Source organism: Mercenaria mercenaria, chromosome 16 (genome assembly GCF_021730395.1).
Source record: "Mercenaria mercenaria strain notata chromosome 16, MADL_Memer_1, whole genome shotgun sequence".
In the NCBI taxonomy this organism is placed as follows: Eukaryota; Metazoa; Mollusca; class Bivalvia; order Venerida; family Veneridae; genus Mercenaria; species Mercenaria mercenaria.
The window spans coordinates 20,374,984-20,390,454 of record NC_069376.1 but is presented as its reverse complement, the minus strand read 5'-3'; the positions used below and the strand labels follow the sequence as shown (position 1 = coordinate 20,390,454).

General features: G+C 35.4%; 2 protein-coding genes across 3 annotated transcripts; one reads left to right on the top strand and one right to left on the bottom strand.

Annotated features, from left to right (window-relative positions):
* Positions 1 to 1,564: 1,564 nt before the first annotated feature.
* LOC128549261 (uncharacterized) lies at positions 1,565 to 4,226 on the top strand. Its single transcript, XM_053525802.1, has 3 exons — positions 1,565 to 1,674; positions 1,916 to 2,022; positions 2,344 to 4,226. The coding sequence occupies exons 1-3, from the start codon at positions 1,619 to 1,621 to the stop codon at positions 4,224 to 4,226; spliced, it is 2,046 nt and encodes a 681-aa protein (XP_053381777.1). The 5' UTR covers positions 1,565 to 1,618.
* Positions 4,227 to 7,903: 3,677 nt separating this feature from the next.
* Positions 7,904 to 12,191, bottom strand: LOC123540920 (uncharacterized). 2 transcript variants are annotated; one of them, XM_045326249.2, is made up of 2 exons: positions 12,066 to 12,191; positions 7,904 to 9,455 (listed from the first exon to the last, which is right to left on the bottom strand). In XM_045326249.2, the coding sequence occupies exon 2, from the start codon at positions 9,346 to 9,348 to the stop codon at positions 8,461 to 8,463; it is 888 nt and encodes a 295-aa protein (XP_045182184.2). In that variant the 5' UTR covers positions 9,349 to 9,455; positions 12,066 to 12,191; the 3' UTR covers positions 7,904 to 8,460. The 2 variants fall into 2 exon arrangements, with proteins under 2 accessions (XP_045182184.2, XP_045182185.2); XM_045326250.2 differs by having other exon boundaries at positions 7,904 to 9,351; positions 12,066 to 12,162.
* Positions 12,192 to 15,471: the final 3,280 nt, after the last annotated feature.

Genomic DNA, 15,471 nt, shown 5'->3' with positions numbered 1-15,471 from the left:
ATTAAAATCTGCACCAAGATAAAGAGAAAAACAGGTATTTGAATAACTTCTGTTATTCTTATTAAAACGCACTGCATCAAAAATTTTACATAAATTATTATCATACTGGAAACCAGTCACAAATGATAACCCCTTCAAATTGAAAAGCTTCAAACCTAACAGAATCTCATTAGTCCAATAGCCAAAGGAATTCTGTATCTTTGCTCGTGAATGTTTGGCAATGAGGACTTAATGTAAAAAGTTAATGTTTCAATTCCAAAGTTATTAAAAATTAGAATTTACGTAATACTGGAAATGACTATTGTAATTCTTTTAAATGTCATTATTGTCAAATTTTGGTTCTTTCTGAAAGGAAGAATGATTGTGTCCAACTTTCAGTCAAAAATACAGCTATAATAGACGCCTGGTATGGGAAAATTACAATCATTTACATTACTGTACAAAGCTTGTTTTAAACCCAAAAGACTAGCAATTTTTAAAAATTAATGATCAGAATTTTACATAGAGAAAAACAGTGTTTATTTACTGAAGTTCTAAGTTAACATTTCTATGGGTTTTTTTATGGTTAACCTTTTAGCACTAATGAAATATATGCGAACGGGGAGAAGAGCATTATTTGCTTCTCACAGTTCAATGCCTGTATATTTTGATCCTAAAGCTGTTGGAACCTGACATCAAAACTAAACACTTGTTAAATTTCACATGAATGACTTTAGTTATACAATATTTTCAAAACTCATAATAATACAAAAAAAATGAAATAAAAAAAGGAATAGAAAAAAAATCTGAACCAGGTGAGGTTCGTTCTCACGACCTCTGGTTTTCAACGCGAACTCGCTAACCACTACACCACTGTGGAGTTATGACATCGTCATGACAAACATAAGAATATATTAGAATGTTCGGTAATGGCAGCGTGACGAAAGCGGTTTCAAAATGAAAGTATTGTATTTTATTTCTTTTTTCTTCGTAGAAAATGTATTTAGCACTATTTTTTTATTATCAAACGCGCATTTACATTTTTTATTCAATATTCAAAGCAGTAAGCGAGACGCTTTTGTCAACCGTAAACAGTAAGCGTCTACTGACGTCTTTACTGATTAATTACTATGTGCATAGTGCACATGGAAAAATCCGAACAACACCGATTCCAAAAAGTACCACGAATTTTCAACTCGATAGTATACACAGTTAGATCTCTCTATTCGTTTTCTTGTTCATACGTCTAACCGTAATGCGACGCTGTCGGCGCCGCTTCGCGGCGCCGGTAGCTCTGCTATAACCAAAAAATAAATCTACGGAAGCGTTTTTGGGTCATAAATTGAAAAATGGAAAAACTCTGCAAATAGGCTATTGCGTGTATTTTTGACTGAAAGTAACGAATATATATTATTATTATTCGAAATAATATTTGTTTTTCGTTAAATTGATTAAGAAAAGATATTATGATTCATTGTAAAGTTTAAATTGTAGTGAATTGTAACATAGTCAACCCATTTATTTCTATTTAAAACGAAAAAAAGTAAATTTATTTTATTTATTTATTGTTCATTTCAGGAAATATGGAATGCGTAGCACGACTATTTGAAACACTGTTAAAGAGAAGCTGTTGAAACAGATGTACATTATCTTTGATTACTGCTGCTTACTGCTTTTTCTGGCGATGAGCATGAAGTAAGACCATGATGATTTTGAAATTTTATAAGTTATATCTGAACGGCATTCATGAAACTTAGTTTAGTTTTGAAAAAATGAATAATGATTTCGTTTTTATTTCAAACCAGGTAACTATTGCAACGGAAGTCTATTCACATCAATGCGATATGTACACTAGATGTCTCGAATTTGTTTTTGTCATAAAGTATTAACGAAGTACGCTGTGATATATTAAAGAACTCTCCATATTGTTTTCCAGCACTGAGCAGCAAGCCTGTGTTATTTGTAAAGTAAAAGATGAAGGTCCTACTGCCAAGCTTGGTACAAAGGGGTGCATGAGTTTAGTGACAGTTAGCAAGAAGAAAGGTACACAATTTTATATTTTTCTAATTATTCTGCGTTGAAAGATTTCAGTTCTCAGAGGACATGGAAGAACAATGAAGCCAGTTATGTCCTGTTTTATACATGAACAATTATTTATTATCAACTTAAATTTTTTTTTACCTTATATATGTAATTAAAAGCATGCATCGAATAATGCATAATTTGATTATGTCAATTTATAATTCATGCATAACTAAAATATAATCCATACTTTGATCCTAGTGAACACTGGTAGTATTAGACTGTAGATTATTGAAGTACTTGTCAAATCAGGTATGTACTAAATCATACGTTTTCTTTCAGGTGATCTGCTATGTGTTTCTCCGGGCCAGATAGTACATCTTGAGTGTAGGAGGGTCTACTGTCACCCAAACCAGCTTAGAACATCAAAAGAAAAGTCTGATTTAAGCTCTAGTGTAAAGACACGGAAATCTGGTGAAACAGCATTTGATATTGAAAGTAAATGTATCTTTTGTGGTACTGACGCAAAACAAAATGAAAATAATAGAGGTTATGACGTTTTCCCAGTTAGAACTCTAGAATTTCAGCAAACAATAAAAAATGTGTGTAAACAGAGAAATGATGAATGGGGAAATGATGTACTTTGTAGGCTTGAATTTGTACACGACCTTCCAGCTGCTGAAGCTCGATATCATCAAGTTTGTAGGGTTAATTTTAGGACAGGTTATCAAATTCCTACGCCATATAAATCTCCTGTTAATTCTCAAACAAGAAAAAAAGGTAGACCAACTAAAAAAGAAATAGAAGACGCATTCTTTGATACCATGAAGTATTTTGAAAATCATGAACATGATCAGGTAACACTGTCAGATCTTGTGAAAATTATGTCAGAGCTGTGTGGGGATGATGAAGCATATGGTACAGTTTATATGAAAAAAAGAATGATTGAACATTTTGGGGATGCTATCATTATATCAGAACTGAATGGGAAACATGACGTTGTAACATTTAAAAGTACAGCTCATTCCATTTTACATTCTTTTTATAATAGAAATGGCAAACAAGATAGTGAATCAGAACAGAAAGCTATCATACTAACAGCAGCAAAACTTATTTTCAGTGATATAAAGTCTGGCGAGTATTCAAAAGAAATTTATCCAACAGCATCCGAAATTATGTCACTTGAATCTAACGTTAAGTATGTCCCTGAAAGTCTCCAAATATTCCTAAATAAGATAATTGATAACAAACAAGGAGAAAAGAAGATTGCATCTATAGGTCAAGCAATTGTGCAAGCTGCCTGCCCAAGGAGTGTTATCGCACCACTACAGATAGGTTTAGGTGTGCAAGTCCATCATCTAGTTGGTTCTAAAATGCTACTTGAATCTTTACATAGTCTTGGTTTCTGTTCCTCTTATCAAGAAGTTCTGAAATATGAATCTTGTGCTGCAGTTACACAGGGAACAACTATTCACACAACTAATAATGAATTTGTGCAATACATAGCCGACAATGTCGATCATAACATTTGTACATTGGATGGACTGAACACATTTCATGGGATGGGCATAATTGCAGCTGTTACTCCTAGACTTAAAACGAATCAAATTATCCCACGTGTACATGTAGCAAATGAAGAAGTAACTGATATTGCAAAAATTGACATTCATTTCTACAAACAAAAGAGTAACAAAATGGAAGAGATGATATTTAAACATTTAATTGATTTAGCAGACATTGAAGAACCACTGAGAGAACTTGACTTCCTGATTAAAATTGCACGACCGTTGGGAGTACAGTCATCAGGTTGGTCCGGATTTATGCAGATGGTACATCATGGAAAGTATCCCGGAGAGTCATCCTTGGTGTTCATGCCTATGATTGATATGAGTGCAAGTGACCTGTCTTGTATCTTTTCAACGCTGCACTCTGTAGTATCACAATCTAACCAATCGAATACAACCCCGGTTCTTACCTTCGATCAGCCTCTGTACTGGAAGGCACTCAATATTATAGAAAATGAACCAAGTGAAAGCAAGATTAAATCAGTCGTGGTACGGTTGGGTGGATTTCATACCGAGATGAGCTTTTTAGGGTGCATTGGCAGAATAATGGAAAATACTGGCCTGAAAGAACTTCTTGCGACTGCTTATGCTGAAAATACAGTTGGACATATGCTTGATGGTAAAGCTATAAACAGGCAATCAGAGGACATTTTCTTGTAGATGACGCATTAAATGTTCTGCTGCTTGAAAAGATGCTGGCACAGAAAGATCAATCTTCGGATAGTAACAACAATTCTATCCAAACTAAAGACGATACAAATGATAACATTGAACCAGAAACTGGAAGTGACATTCTCAAAGAAGAAGACACAGAACAATGTGACATCCACGAAGTGGAACACACAGAACAAAATGACATTCGCAAGGTAGAAGAAAGGGGACAAAGTGACATTAACAAAGAAAAAAGCACAGAACACAGTGACATTCCTAAAGTAGAAGACATCCTTCATGATATATTGAATAAGAGACGAGCCCCGGAATCTCTGCAAAATAACAAAACAATACTTGAATTGATGGAAAGCTATGAACAAATGAAGTTGGACTTTTTGAAATATAAAACTGCAAGGCTTTGGCTGCAATATATGGAAATGATAGATATACTAAAATCATTTATCAAAGCAGAGTGAACTGGAAACTGGTGTCTACATCTGAAATCCATGCAGAAAATGCTGCCATTCTTTGCAGCAGCCGGTCACAACTTGTACCTGAAATCAGCTTATCTGTATCTCCAACAGATGATAAGTCTTCCTGATAGCAACCCACAGCTTCATAACGCATTTTGCAATGGGTTTCATGTTGTACGCAGGAGCGATCGCTACTGGGGAGGTCTTTCAACGGATTTGGCGATAGAGCAGGTCTTAATGCGAAGTGTTAAGTCGGTCGGTGGTCTAACTAGAAGAAGAGGGATGACAGAAGCACAAAGAGCACACTGGTTACTTTCTGTCCCTGCAATGGCTGAGATTAATAATGCAATGCAGGAATTTACAGAGCATAGATTAATAACAAGTGAGCAGTATAAGGAAAGTACAGAATCAAGAATTAAAAGAGACGAACTGGACAGAAATACATTTATAGACTTTTTAAAAGAAAGAAATCCATTCGCAGAAGAAGTAGAGTTAAGAAACATTGAAACAGGAGTTATTGCAGATAAAAATGTAAATGCGGATACAGCAAAAGAAGTTGGTGAGGGTATTGTAAAGGGGATGACAGATCAAAAAGTTATCGAGTATACATTTAAAAGGAAGAATGAAGCTGTAACGTTAGGAAAAAAGAACAGTGTGAAAGTTGATGGAGCGGAAATACATGTTGATTCACAACTTCTATTCCAACGTCTTATTGCTGTTGCTGACATAACATTAGATGAGAAGGAAGATATTTTCCAGTATGAACTTTGTGGCAACCCATCATCTCTGTTTGATTCTGCTGGACTTTTGCGCGAACCACAAAAACCATTATTGGCCAAGGCTATATGGGACCATAGCAAATGTGGTACAGACATTATATCAGATGAAAATGTTCATTATGTCTTAGATGGTGGCTCGTTAATTCAAAGAATTCCTTGGTCATGTGGATCATCGTTTGATTCAATTTGTTCAAGATATACAGATTACGTCGAGAGGAGCTATGGTAAAGCACATGTAGTGTTTGATGGCTACTGCAACGGTCCGTCAACAAAAGACGTAACTCATGAGCGAAGAACAAGGGGGGTCGTTGGAACAGAAGTAAAATTTGATGGGAAAACACCATTTAAAACAAAAAAGGAGTCAGTTTTGTCAAACAAAGAAAACAAACAAAGATTTATCAATCTTCTAACAAAGCATATGCAAGACCGGGAAATTTGTGTTTTAAACGCTGGTGGTGATGCTGATGTTCTGATAGCTGAAACAGGAGTAAAATTAGCGAAAGATTTTCCAACTATTGTTGTTGGTGAGGACACCGATCTACTCGTTTTACTTCTTTATCATGCAAACGAATCAGACAACAGCTTGTACTTCACATCCGACTCGAAGAATTGTATGAAAAAGAAGAGAATATGGGATATAAAAGAGACAAAATGTGCATTAGGTTCAGAAACGTGCAGATTATTACCATTTGTTCATGCTTTCAGCGGGTGTGATACAACATCACGAATATATGGCATTGGTAAAGGTGCGGTGTTTAAGAAGATAGCAACAGATGCTTATTTTAGACAACAGGCACATGTTTTTGTAAATAATGGTTCATCCCATGAACAGGTAGCGAAAGCTGGAGAAAATTCATTTAAGTGTTTGTATAATGGATTAATTGAAACACCACTGAACAGTTTAAGGTACAGAAAATTTATAACTAAAGCAGCTACAAGCACATGTGTAGTTCAGGTACAGACATTACCCCCGACAGAAGCAGCCGCGAAGTACCATAGCTATAGAGTGTACCATCAAGTTCAAACGTGGATTGGCAATACAATAAACCCTCTGGAATGGGGCTGGTGTTCAACCGGTGATAAACTTGTTCCATTTAAAAACACATTTGTCCGCTGCACCAGAAAGGTTGCTTAACATCATTAAATGTAATTGTAAAATCAATTGTGATACAAAAAGATGTTCTTGCAGGAAACATGGACTTTCCTGTTCTGTAGGATGTGGAGGATGTAGAGGCATCTGTTGTTCAAACAGTATGAAGGTTGGCAGTGAAGAATTCGAGCATGTTGGTGGTGTTTAAGTACGCTTAACTGTTCGAAAATTATTAGCTGATACAGTTGTATTTACTTAAGTGAACGTTATTTGCCAACTGTTGTAATCAAAAGAAAACGAGAACTAAATGTAGATCTAGAAATATTTTAACTTTGAGATTGAATTGAACGTGGATAATATTCCGACATACTCCTACGTGAGCCTGATATGACAAGCAGCATCATTATATTTAAATGCATTGTAATTTATATATAATTCATAAAAGTTAATACATATGTACGTATTAATATATTTTTTTGACAATGGAATGTTCAGATATGAAATTTTATACATATTTTATCTAATTATTCTATAATACAGGCTAAGCAGGTTAGATTGTTGGGCTGCTCTTGTGTTTTCGTCACAATGATACACTATGCATAATACATTTAAAAGCGCATAGTAAAGAACAGTGAATATACTAAGGGGTTTCCTTTATGATTACAATAATGTTTTTTGAACACCGGTTGCTATTGTAACATGATAAAGATGATGCGAAAATAACTATTTTTAACACTTCCCATTGTTAAGGAAATATCATATCATATGGCCCATTTTGCTATGATGTGGTTCATCTTATAGTGATTTGTTATCTATTTAAGTACACATGCATACTTTTTGTTTAGTCTTTTATACAGCAACCTGGAACTGTTACTGATGTGCTAGTTTTACTGGGCAAATTATTTGGTGCTCTTTGAGTTGCAATGTAAATGCAAGTGGGTGGGGTATTTTGACCCCACTGGTATAAAATTTCCTGGAGATAAATGTATTTCTTGTTGAAAAATATGTTATAGAAATATCAGAATAGCATAAGTATTATATAAAAATAATAAATCACACAAAAATGTTTGTTTTTCTTGCATGCTTATTATTTTGACAGTACAACTAAGAATTTATGAGAATCGTTCAAGGAATAAAGGATGCCATTAAACATGATGCATTTTCTGAGTTTCCGACAGGATTTTTTTTGAGGACTTTTTTTCTACAATACTACAATGTCTAAAGATTGTAAGGAAATGAAGAAAGTTTCTGTTGGAATTTGTTTAAGGTAGGGCCTATATTTTTGATAGAATGACTTGCCTAATAAGGCATTTAAATTTATGCACAAAAGAAATAAAGCAGCTATCCAAAAATATGTTATTCTTATTTACATAGTTAGTAAATCATTACTTTAAATGTTCCACATGAACTTATGTAGTATAAGTAACAAAGGGGGGTAATTATATACAATCGATTCAATATTATTTCCTACTATATTAATGAATATTCAAACCTTTGGCAAATACATGAGAAAGCAATAGGTCAAGATAGGGTTAAACAAGAAATAGACATAATTTATGTTCATGACAAGAAATGTGACAGCCACATTATAAACAAAGGCATAATGAGACTTGAAAGAAGGCCAAAGAAGAGATCACTATTCGCAATTTAAAAGATACTGGCAAAATATCAAGTATATCGTTAGTAAATTTGCTAAATTGTCAATTATACATGGACCTATTAAATATTATTGTCTTAATGGATAGCTCTCCTATAATATCATATCATTAACCAGGAAAGAAAAGAAGAATGTTGTCATTGTGCCCAAAGTGTTATTGCTTTCAAAAAGAGATTTTAAAATAATCTCAGACTTGTTTGTTTCTTCTTCAATTTTCTTGATTGTTTTTATTGCCGCTATCTAGTCACATATATTTTGTAATGTCGAATAATCCCCTGCGAGAATGAAATAACACACGGTACTGACTTAGGATCGACCCATTTTGGTTACTTATAATCAAATCAAACAGTCTGTTTCCTTTTTGACGGAGACAGAGAGCTCGGGGACGTCCGATGCCGTCTTTTGCAGACAGAACAGTAGTCTGAACCTTGCAATCTGGCGGGAGAACATGCACGGCGTTAGTATCGCCTCCCACCACTAAGATGTTGTCATCTGGCAACTCAATCACTCCGGTTGGCTGACGTATTTCTCTATTTCTTGCAACAACTTGACCGTCGCCCCTTCTTATCTTCATTACTTCATAATTTTCCGAATCACAGCAATAAAAATGGTTCCTATCTCTTGAGAAACAAACGCTCTGCGGACGCCGGAATATAAAATATCCACTTGGATCCGTTACTATCGTTTTCAGCACAATACCGTCCTTGTGAATAAGCTGGACTTGGGGTGGATTCACGAAGGAGACGACAAATGTATCATTATCATAATCGATTCCCATGCAATGGCCGTCAACCTTGATACGGTAGTCAAGAGATATGTATGTATCGAACTCCGTCACGTGCAATAATTGAAGCTTTCTTTCGTCAGTAAGTGTAACAGCAACTTTCGTCTCTCCGATGGATGCCACGTCGGACGGACCTGACGTTAACATAAAAGAACATATGACTTCACCTGTATCAACGTTCACGGTTTTAACTTTACGGTTATAGAAATCGGTGATAATTACATTTCCTGATGGTAACACAATGCAACCAAATATTCCACAATAGTCCAAATCACTTCGCAGCAAACATTTTTTGTCGCTCCTCTTTTCAATACTTTGTACTTGTCCCATTATAGTCCTTTTTCGCATCAACTTGAAATGGAAAATAAAAATGATGAACAAGTATTTTCTCCACGAGATTTAGTTCATATTACTATTACACGTAGTAGAACACTGGACTGCAACTTTGTCTTTTTCTGAAAGAAAAAGAGGATATACTTATATGACATGTTTTTCATTGGATTATTGTAATATTACAGTGAATTATATATTGTGTCCTCACAGTGAAAAATACAAAATTTGTTTTCCACTCTAATGGTATGGAACTACACACGATTTCGTGTAAGAGCATAGATTATAAAAAAATAGACAAAGACATACAGGGAAACCCCTCTAAACCGGAACCCCTAAATACAGCAATCCTTCCAAACTGAACAAATTTGAGGTCTCTTATTTCATAGACAAAATGAACAATTTTTTTCAGACTGAACCTGAAAACTTGTCCAATGTTCATTTGCGTGAAGTGTATGCATGTATATATTTGTCTCTTCACCATGACAAACGTTATCAAAAGACTTGCATACTTGTGTAACACCACCAAGTGCTACTTATTAAGTGACAAAATGGTCGTACCAACAGGAGTTGATATGGTACATACGACATGTCAAAAACATGGTATAAAGCGAATGTAGGTATATTAATCTGTGAATTTAATGAATAATAATGTCGAGCTGGCAATTTCTTATTATTAGACTGTTTCTTTTTAAACACATTTGCATGTGTTTAAGAACAACTGGGCAAGTCATTTCAACTTGCTACTGTTGGAGTCATCGATTGTGCGTTGTCTGTCTACTGTTGGAGTCATTCATTGGCTGTGGGTTGGCTGTCTACTGTTGGAGTCATTGGCTGTGTGTTGTCTGTCTACTGTTGGAGTCATTGGCTGTGCGTTGTCTGTCTACTGTTGGAGATATTGACTGCGTGTTATTTGTCCACTGTTGGGGTCATTGGCTGTGTGCTGTCTGTCTACCGTTAGAGTCATTGGCTGTGTGTTGTCTGTCTACTGTTAGAGTCATTGGCTGTGTGTTGTCTGTCTACTGTTGAAGTCATTGGCTGTGCGTTGTCTGTCTACTGTTGGAGTTATTTAACCGCGTGTTGTCTGTCCACTGTTGGTGTCATTGGCTGTGTGTTATCGGTCTACTGTTAGAGTCATTGGCTGTGTGTTGTCCGTCTACTGTTAGAGTCATTGGCTGTGTGTTGTCTGATTACTGTTGGAGTCATTGGCTGTGTGTTGTCTGTCTACTGTTGGAGTCATTGGCTGTATGTTGTCTGTCTACTTTTGGAGTAATTGGCTGTGTGTTGTCTGTCTACTGTTTGAGTCATTGGCTGTGCGTTGTCTGTCTTCTGTTGGAGTAATTAGCTGTGCGTTGTCTGTATACTGTTGGAGTCATTGGCTGCCTGTTGTCCGTCTACTGTTGGAGTCATTGGCTGTGTGTTGTCTGTATACTGTTAGAGTCATTGGCTGGGTGTTGTCTGTCTACTGCTGGAGTCATTGACTGTACGTTGTCTGTCTACTGTTGGAGTAATTGGCTGTGTGTTGCCTGTCTACTGTTGGAGTCATTGGCTATGCGTTGTCTGTCTTCTGTTGGAGTAATTAGCTGTGCGTTGTCTGTCTACTGTTGGAGTCATTGGCTGTGCGTTGTCTGTATACTGTTAGAGTCATTGGCTGTCTGTTGTCTGTCTACTGTTGGAGTCATTGGCTGTGCGTTGTCTGTCTACTGTTGGAGTCATTGGCTGCCTGTTGTCTGTCTACTGTTGGAGTCATTGGCTGTGTGTTGTCTGTCTACTGTTGGAGTCATTGGCTGTGCGTTGTCTGTATACTGTTAGAGTCATTGGCTGTGTGTTGTCTGTCTACTGTTGGAGTCATTGGCTGTGCGTTGTCTGTATACTGTTAGAGTCATTGGCTGTGTGTTGTCTGTCTGCTTCTTAATCTAAACATACCGTATAGAACAAGTATGCTAAACATTTGCCGGTCAGTTTTGGTCAGATGAAATAAGTTTAAGAGTGTTTCCCCTCGACTTAACACGAAATGTCACGTTTTTCTTGTATCAATTCATAGCACGCTTAGTCCAGTATCTTGTAGTGATTTCCCGCGTTCAGACCATTGCAAAGAAAAAGGACTGTGTTTGAAAGGACTAAGCGCCAAATCATGCTTCAACGTCTGCACAAAGTCCGCACCAACATTTATATATTTTAAAAGAATTTAGGTTTTTACTGTAAGATGCGCGAAATTGTCTCCATGCTCAAGATACAATATTAACGAATATCAAATGCCAAGCTGAGATCGAAAGTGTCGAGCTAGCACAACATTCGTTAAGATCCGATGTTGGATTCTAATGCCGAACTGGCACGGCGTTCGACATTTGCTAAGTTTGAATGTCGAGCTGGCACGACATTAGACATTCGGCAAACTAAAATAGTGATTTAAGTTGTAGTTGCAGTCTGAGTTGCTGTAAGATCAACTTAACCTTCACCACAAAACACCAGAACTTTTGTTGTCACTCGCCGTTATGCCATTCGTGAAAATATTCGATATTACATTTTTTATTTGCATGTGACGTTTAAGAATATTTCTGAGTTTACACTTATGATAGAAATTTTTTTCAAACTTATAATTGCTCCCCCACCCCCACTTCCACCCCCGGATTATTATATATGACCGATTAAATTCTTACGAAAATGGATAACGCGAGTGTCGGGTATGTATATAGCAAACACAATGAAATATATATGAGAAAAAAAAAACTTACCAAAAGAAAAGAAATTTAAGTGATTTTCACATCATCCTATATACAATGTACAAAATCTATGTCTATTTTTTACAATGCTGAAACCTTTTTAGTTTTAAAAGATCAAAAATTTAGGGTCATCTATATTTTAATAAATAATAAAAGCGGAACAAAAGCTTATGTCACATGCTTAGTGGATCAAGACGACGACGAGTAAATTGATAGGTTTAACATAGTTTGTTTATACGTAAGACCGTAGTTAAATTAACCTTATTATTGTAGGTAAACTATAATGTTGTCATTGTCGGAAAAAGGAAATTTGTCTATATTGGAAACTGAATTTTATTTATTTATTTATTTATTTACTCATTTTTATTTTATTTTATTTTATTTATTTTATCACTTATTTATTAAATAAAAAAACTCATTTAATACTAGTATAGAGAAATGAACCATGTAAACGGACATTCTCATAAGAGTTATAAACCGAGCACTACAGCCATGCATGTCATTCACTTATCTATTATATATCAACTTGAATATTGCTTATTAGATGATATAATACAGGTACTAACTTTCATCTTCACGCCATCCAAGTAGGCATTATATTTTGCAGGTAGCTTAATTATTTATTTTCTGAAATTATTTATTATTTATTTTATAAAATTGAGTACTATCAAACAATTACATTAAATACAATTTCAGAGAGTAAGAATGATCCAAACGGGCGGTAACTCTGTCGCTTACATTACTTCTTATTTCTGAAGTTATTCCCTTTTAATGTACATCCTAGTAGGGTGACAATAGGTAGGGTGATATCCGCAAAGAATAGAACATCGTTTAACAACAGATAAAGAATACAAGTGTAGAACACCTCTCCCCACTACCCACCTTCCCCCCTCTATCAAATCTGACCGCTGCATTCACCATCCGAACCATTTTGATATTGTCAAATAAAAACTTTCAAACTCAAAGAATCAACAGAAATAAAAAAATAACAATTTTAAGATGGTTATTTATTTATTTATTTATTTATTTTTTGAATACGGTATGAATTGATCCTCATTTGAGTATAATTTGATATAAAATCAAAGGCTGAACTTTGTTAATTGGACATTTTATCTTCAACTTTGACTTTTAATTATATTACAAGTATCATGTAAACTAATTGCGACAGGTGGTAAGTTCTGTGAGATCATGCTAGGAAATAACACATACACTTTATTATTACTTTATTAATTGATGGAAAAATCAATATTTTTTTATATTTTTCTTAACCTAAATTTATCGAGATCAAAATTGCTGAAAAATAGTTTATTAATCCAAAGATCTACATATATTGTCCTTTGTCTTGCGGTTGATATTTACTATAAAGCAAACTCATTATTGATCGAATACATTGAAATGCAATCAGTCAGTCAGTCAGTCAGTGTTTAAGTTTAATAAGGGTCCATCCGCCCTTTCAGATACAATATAGCATTAAGCTATGTAAGAGTACAGACCCCCAGCATGTCACCAGGCATGCTGTTAAAGATGATTTTTTAAGCCAAAGTGGTGAAAATTTACCTCTACGCAATTTCTGTAGAGTATAATTATGCCAAAGAAAAATAATTTTGAAGCCAAAGGTGGATCACTGTCACGGCCAATGAGACCTACACGACAGAGACCCGTAAAGAGACGTGCCCTTAAAAGGGCGGTAAGTGCTGCAAGCCGCCGTTGTCACTGGAATCCGCCGACGCTCCTCCGCTGTGGGTGTTGTGCCTCTCCCCGCTCGACCTCCCCCACCCCCCCCCCGACGTTGAGCGTGGAGTTTGAGCAGCTCGGGGGCTTCTCTGCATGCCGTCTGTATTCTGCAGGCCGTCTGAACAGCAAGCCGTCAGCCAAGTACATAGCTCCTTGTCACAAACAGTCCTTTGTAGGGCCACTACCGCCAGCTTCAGTCAGGACATTGACAGAAAAATGCCAATGACCTAGTTCTGTCAATGTCCTGTGCCTTCTCGAGACGTGCACTCACTGGCGGGTTGGAGAAGGATTGAAATGCAATATAACTCTAACGTAATTTATATTGTGCAGTCATGTCTTTTTGCTCTACGTAGAGTGCGCATGCGCGAAAATCGTCTCCCGTTGCTAAGGAAATAGCTCTCTGTAAAACGGTCTATAAGTTTCGATAATTTTGATTTTAGAAATGCAATATACCTGTCTTCAAAACAGGAATATTTTACACTCAATAACACCCAAGCCATATACATTTATGGCAAATATTTTATTCTGCAATTTGCAAACAAGTATCTTGATATTCACTTTTTTATTATTCATTAAATCTGATCAAATATAGTAGTTTTTTTCCTATACTTGAAACGTGGCCATTGTCACCTGTGTACATAGAGCTCGAGTTCAATTGTGTTGTTATTCATGTAGTTCAAAATTCACAGTGCACATTTACATAAGTTAAACGTTTCTTACGTGTTGAAGTCGATTACAAACTCATACATTTTAGTTTGTTTTCTAATATTGTTGACAGCTAATGAAATTTAAAGTAAAGCAACGATCGATTTTATTCTTTTAGGGATAATATCTAGCAACATGAACTCCTTTCAATACCTGAGAGTAACCAGAATTATACCGGACAGGCTGCATATTCCATGTTTGACAACACCACGTGTAATTTTCAAATTACGTCAACGTCACCTAGATTGTCGTTTTATCATTATTTATTTATCTTTTTACGGTGTAACGACATTATCAAATAGTCGAAAATATCTTCATGAGCGACAGTCACACTTAATGTAATAGAGAAAGAATTCCACTCTATTTCGCTTATTTATTATGCATATTTCATAAAGATATATACTTTACGACAATCGTCTTTGCATAAAATATGTTTCAAGTCCTATAACCAACCAAAAAAAATTCGGGAAGGACGAGAGCGCTTCAAGTTGCCCGTTGTACTCCTTTAAGTCAGGCTATTCTTTTTTTACATATCAATCAGTTACTTGACAATGTTAGTTTTACATTTTCTAGAGTTTCAGACAAAAAATTATAATGTTGTTCTCAATTTAAGGCATTTTGAAATTTTGTGATACTGGGGAAAGTTTTACGAGTCCAAATTCTGAATATAGGAATATAGTCAATTACGTTATTTTCCTTTGACCATTCATACCAAAAAGAGACAATAGATTTAAACCAATCAGCGAACAGCCCTCAAAAGGAAGTGTTGTTAGGCTGACAGTTGTAACGTTATTAAAGAATATTCTTCTTCTGAAATCATTTTGAAATCTGGAGCACTTTATTCATGCTGCTTCTCTATAAGATAATACAGACAAATTTAAGTGTCTATTTTCAAAATCTTGAATAGCGCTTATTATGCTTTCAATATTAGGCAATTCCACAAAGTCTGTTCTAGTCAGTTTTACTGTATTTTTATATC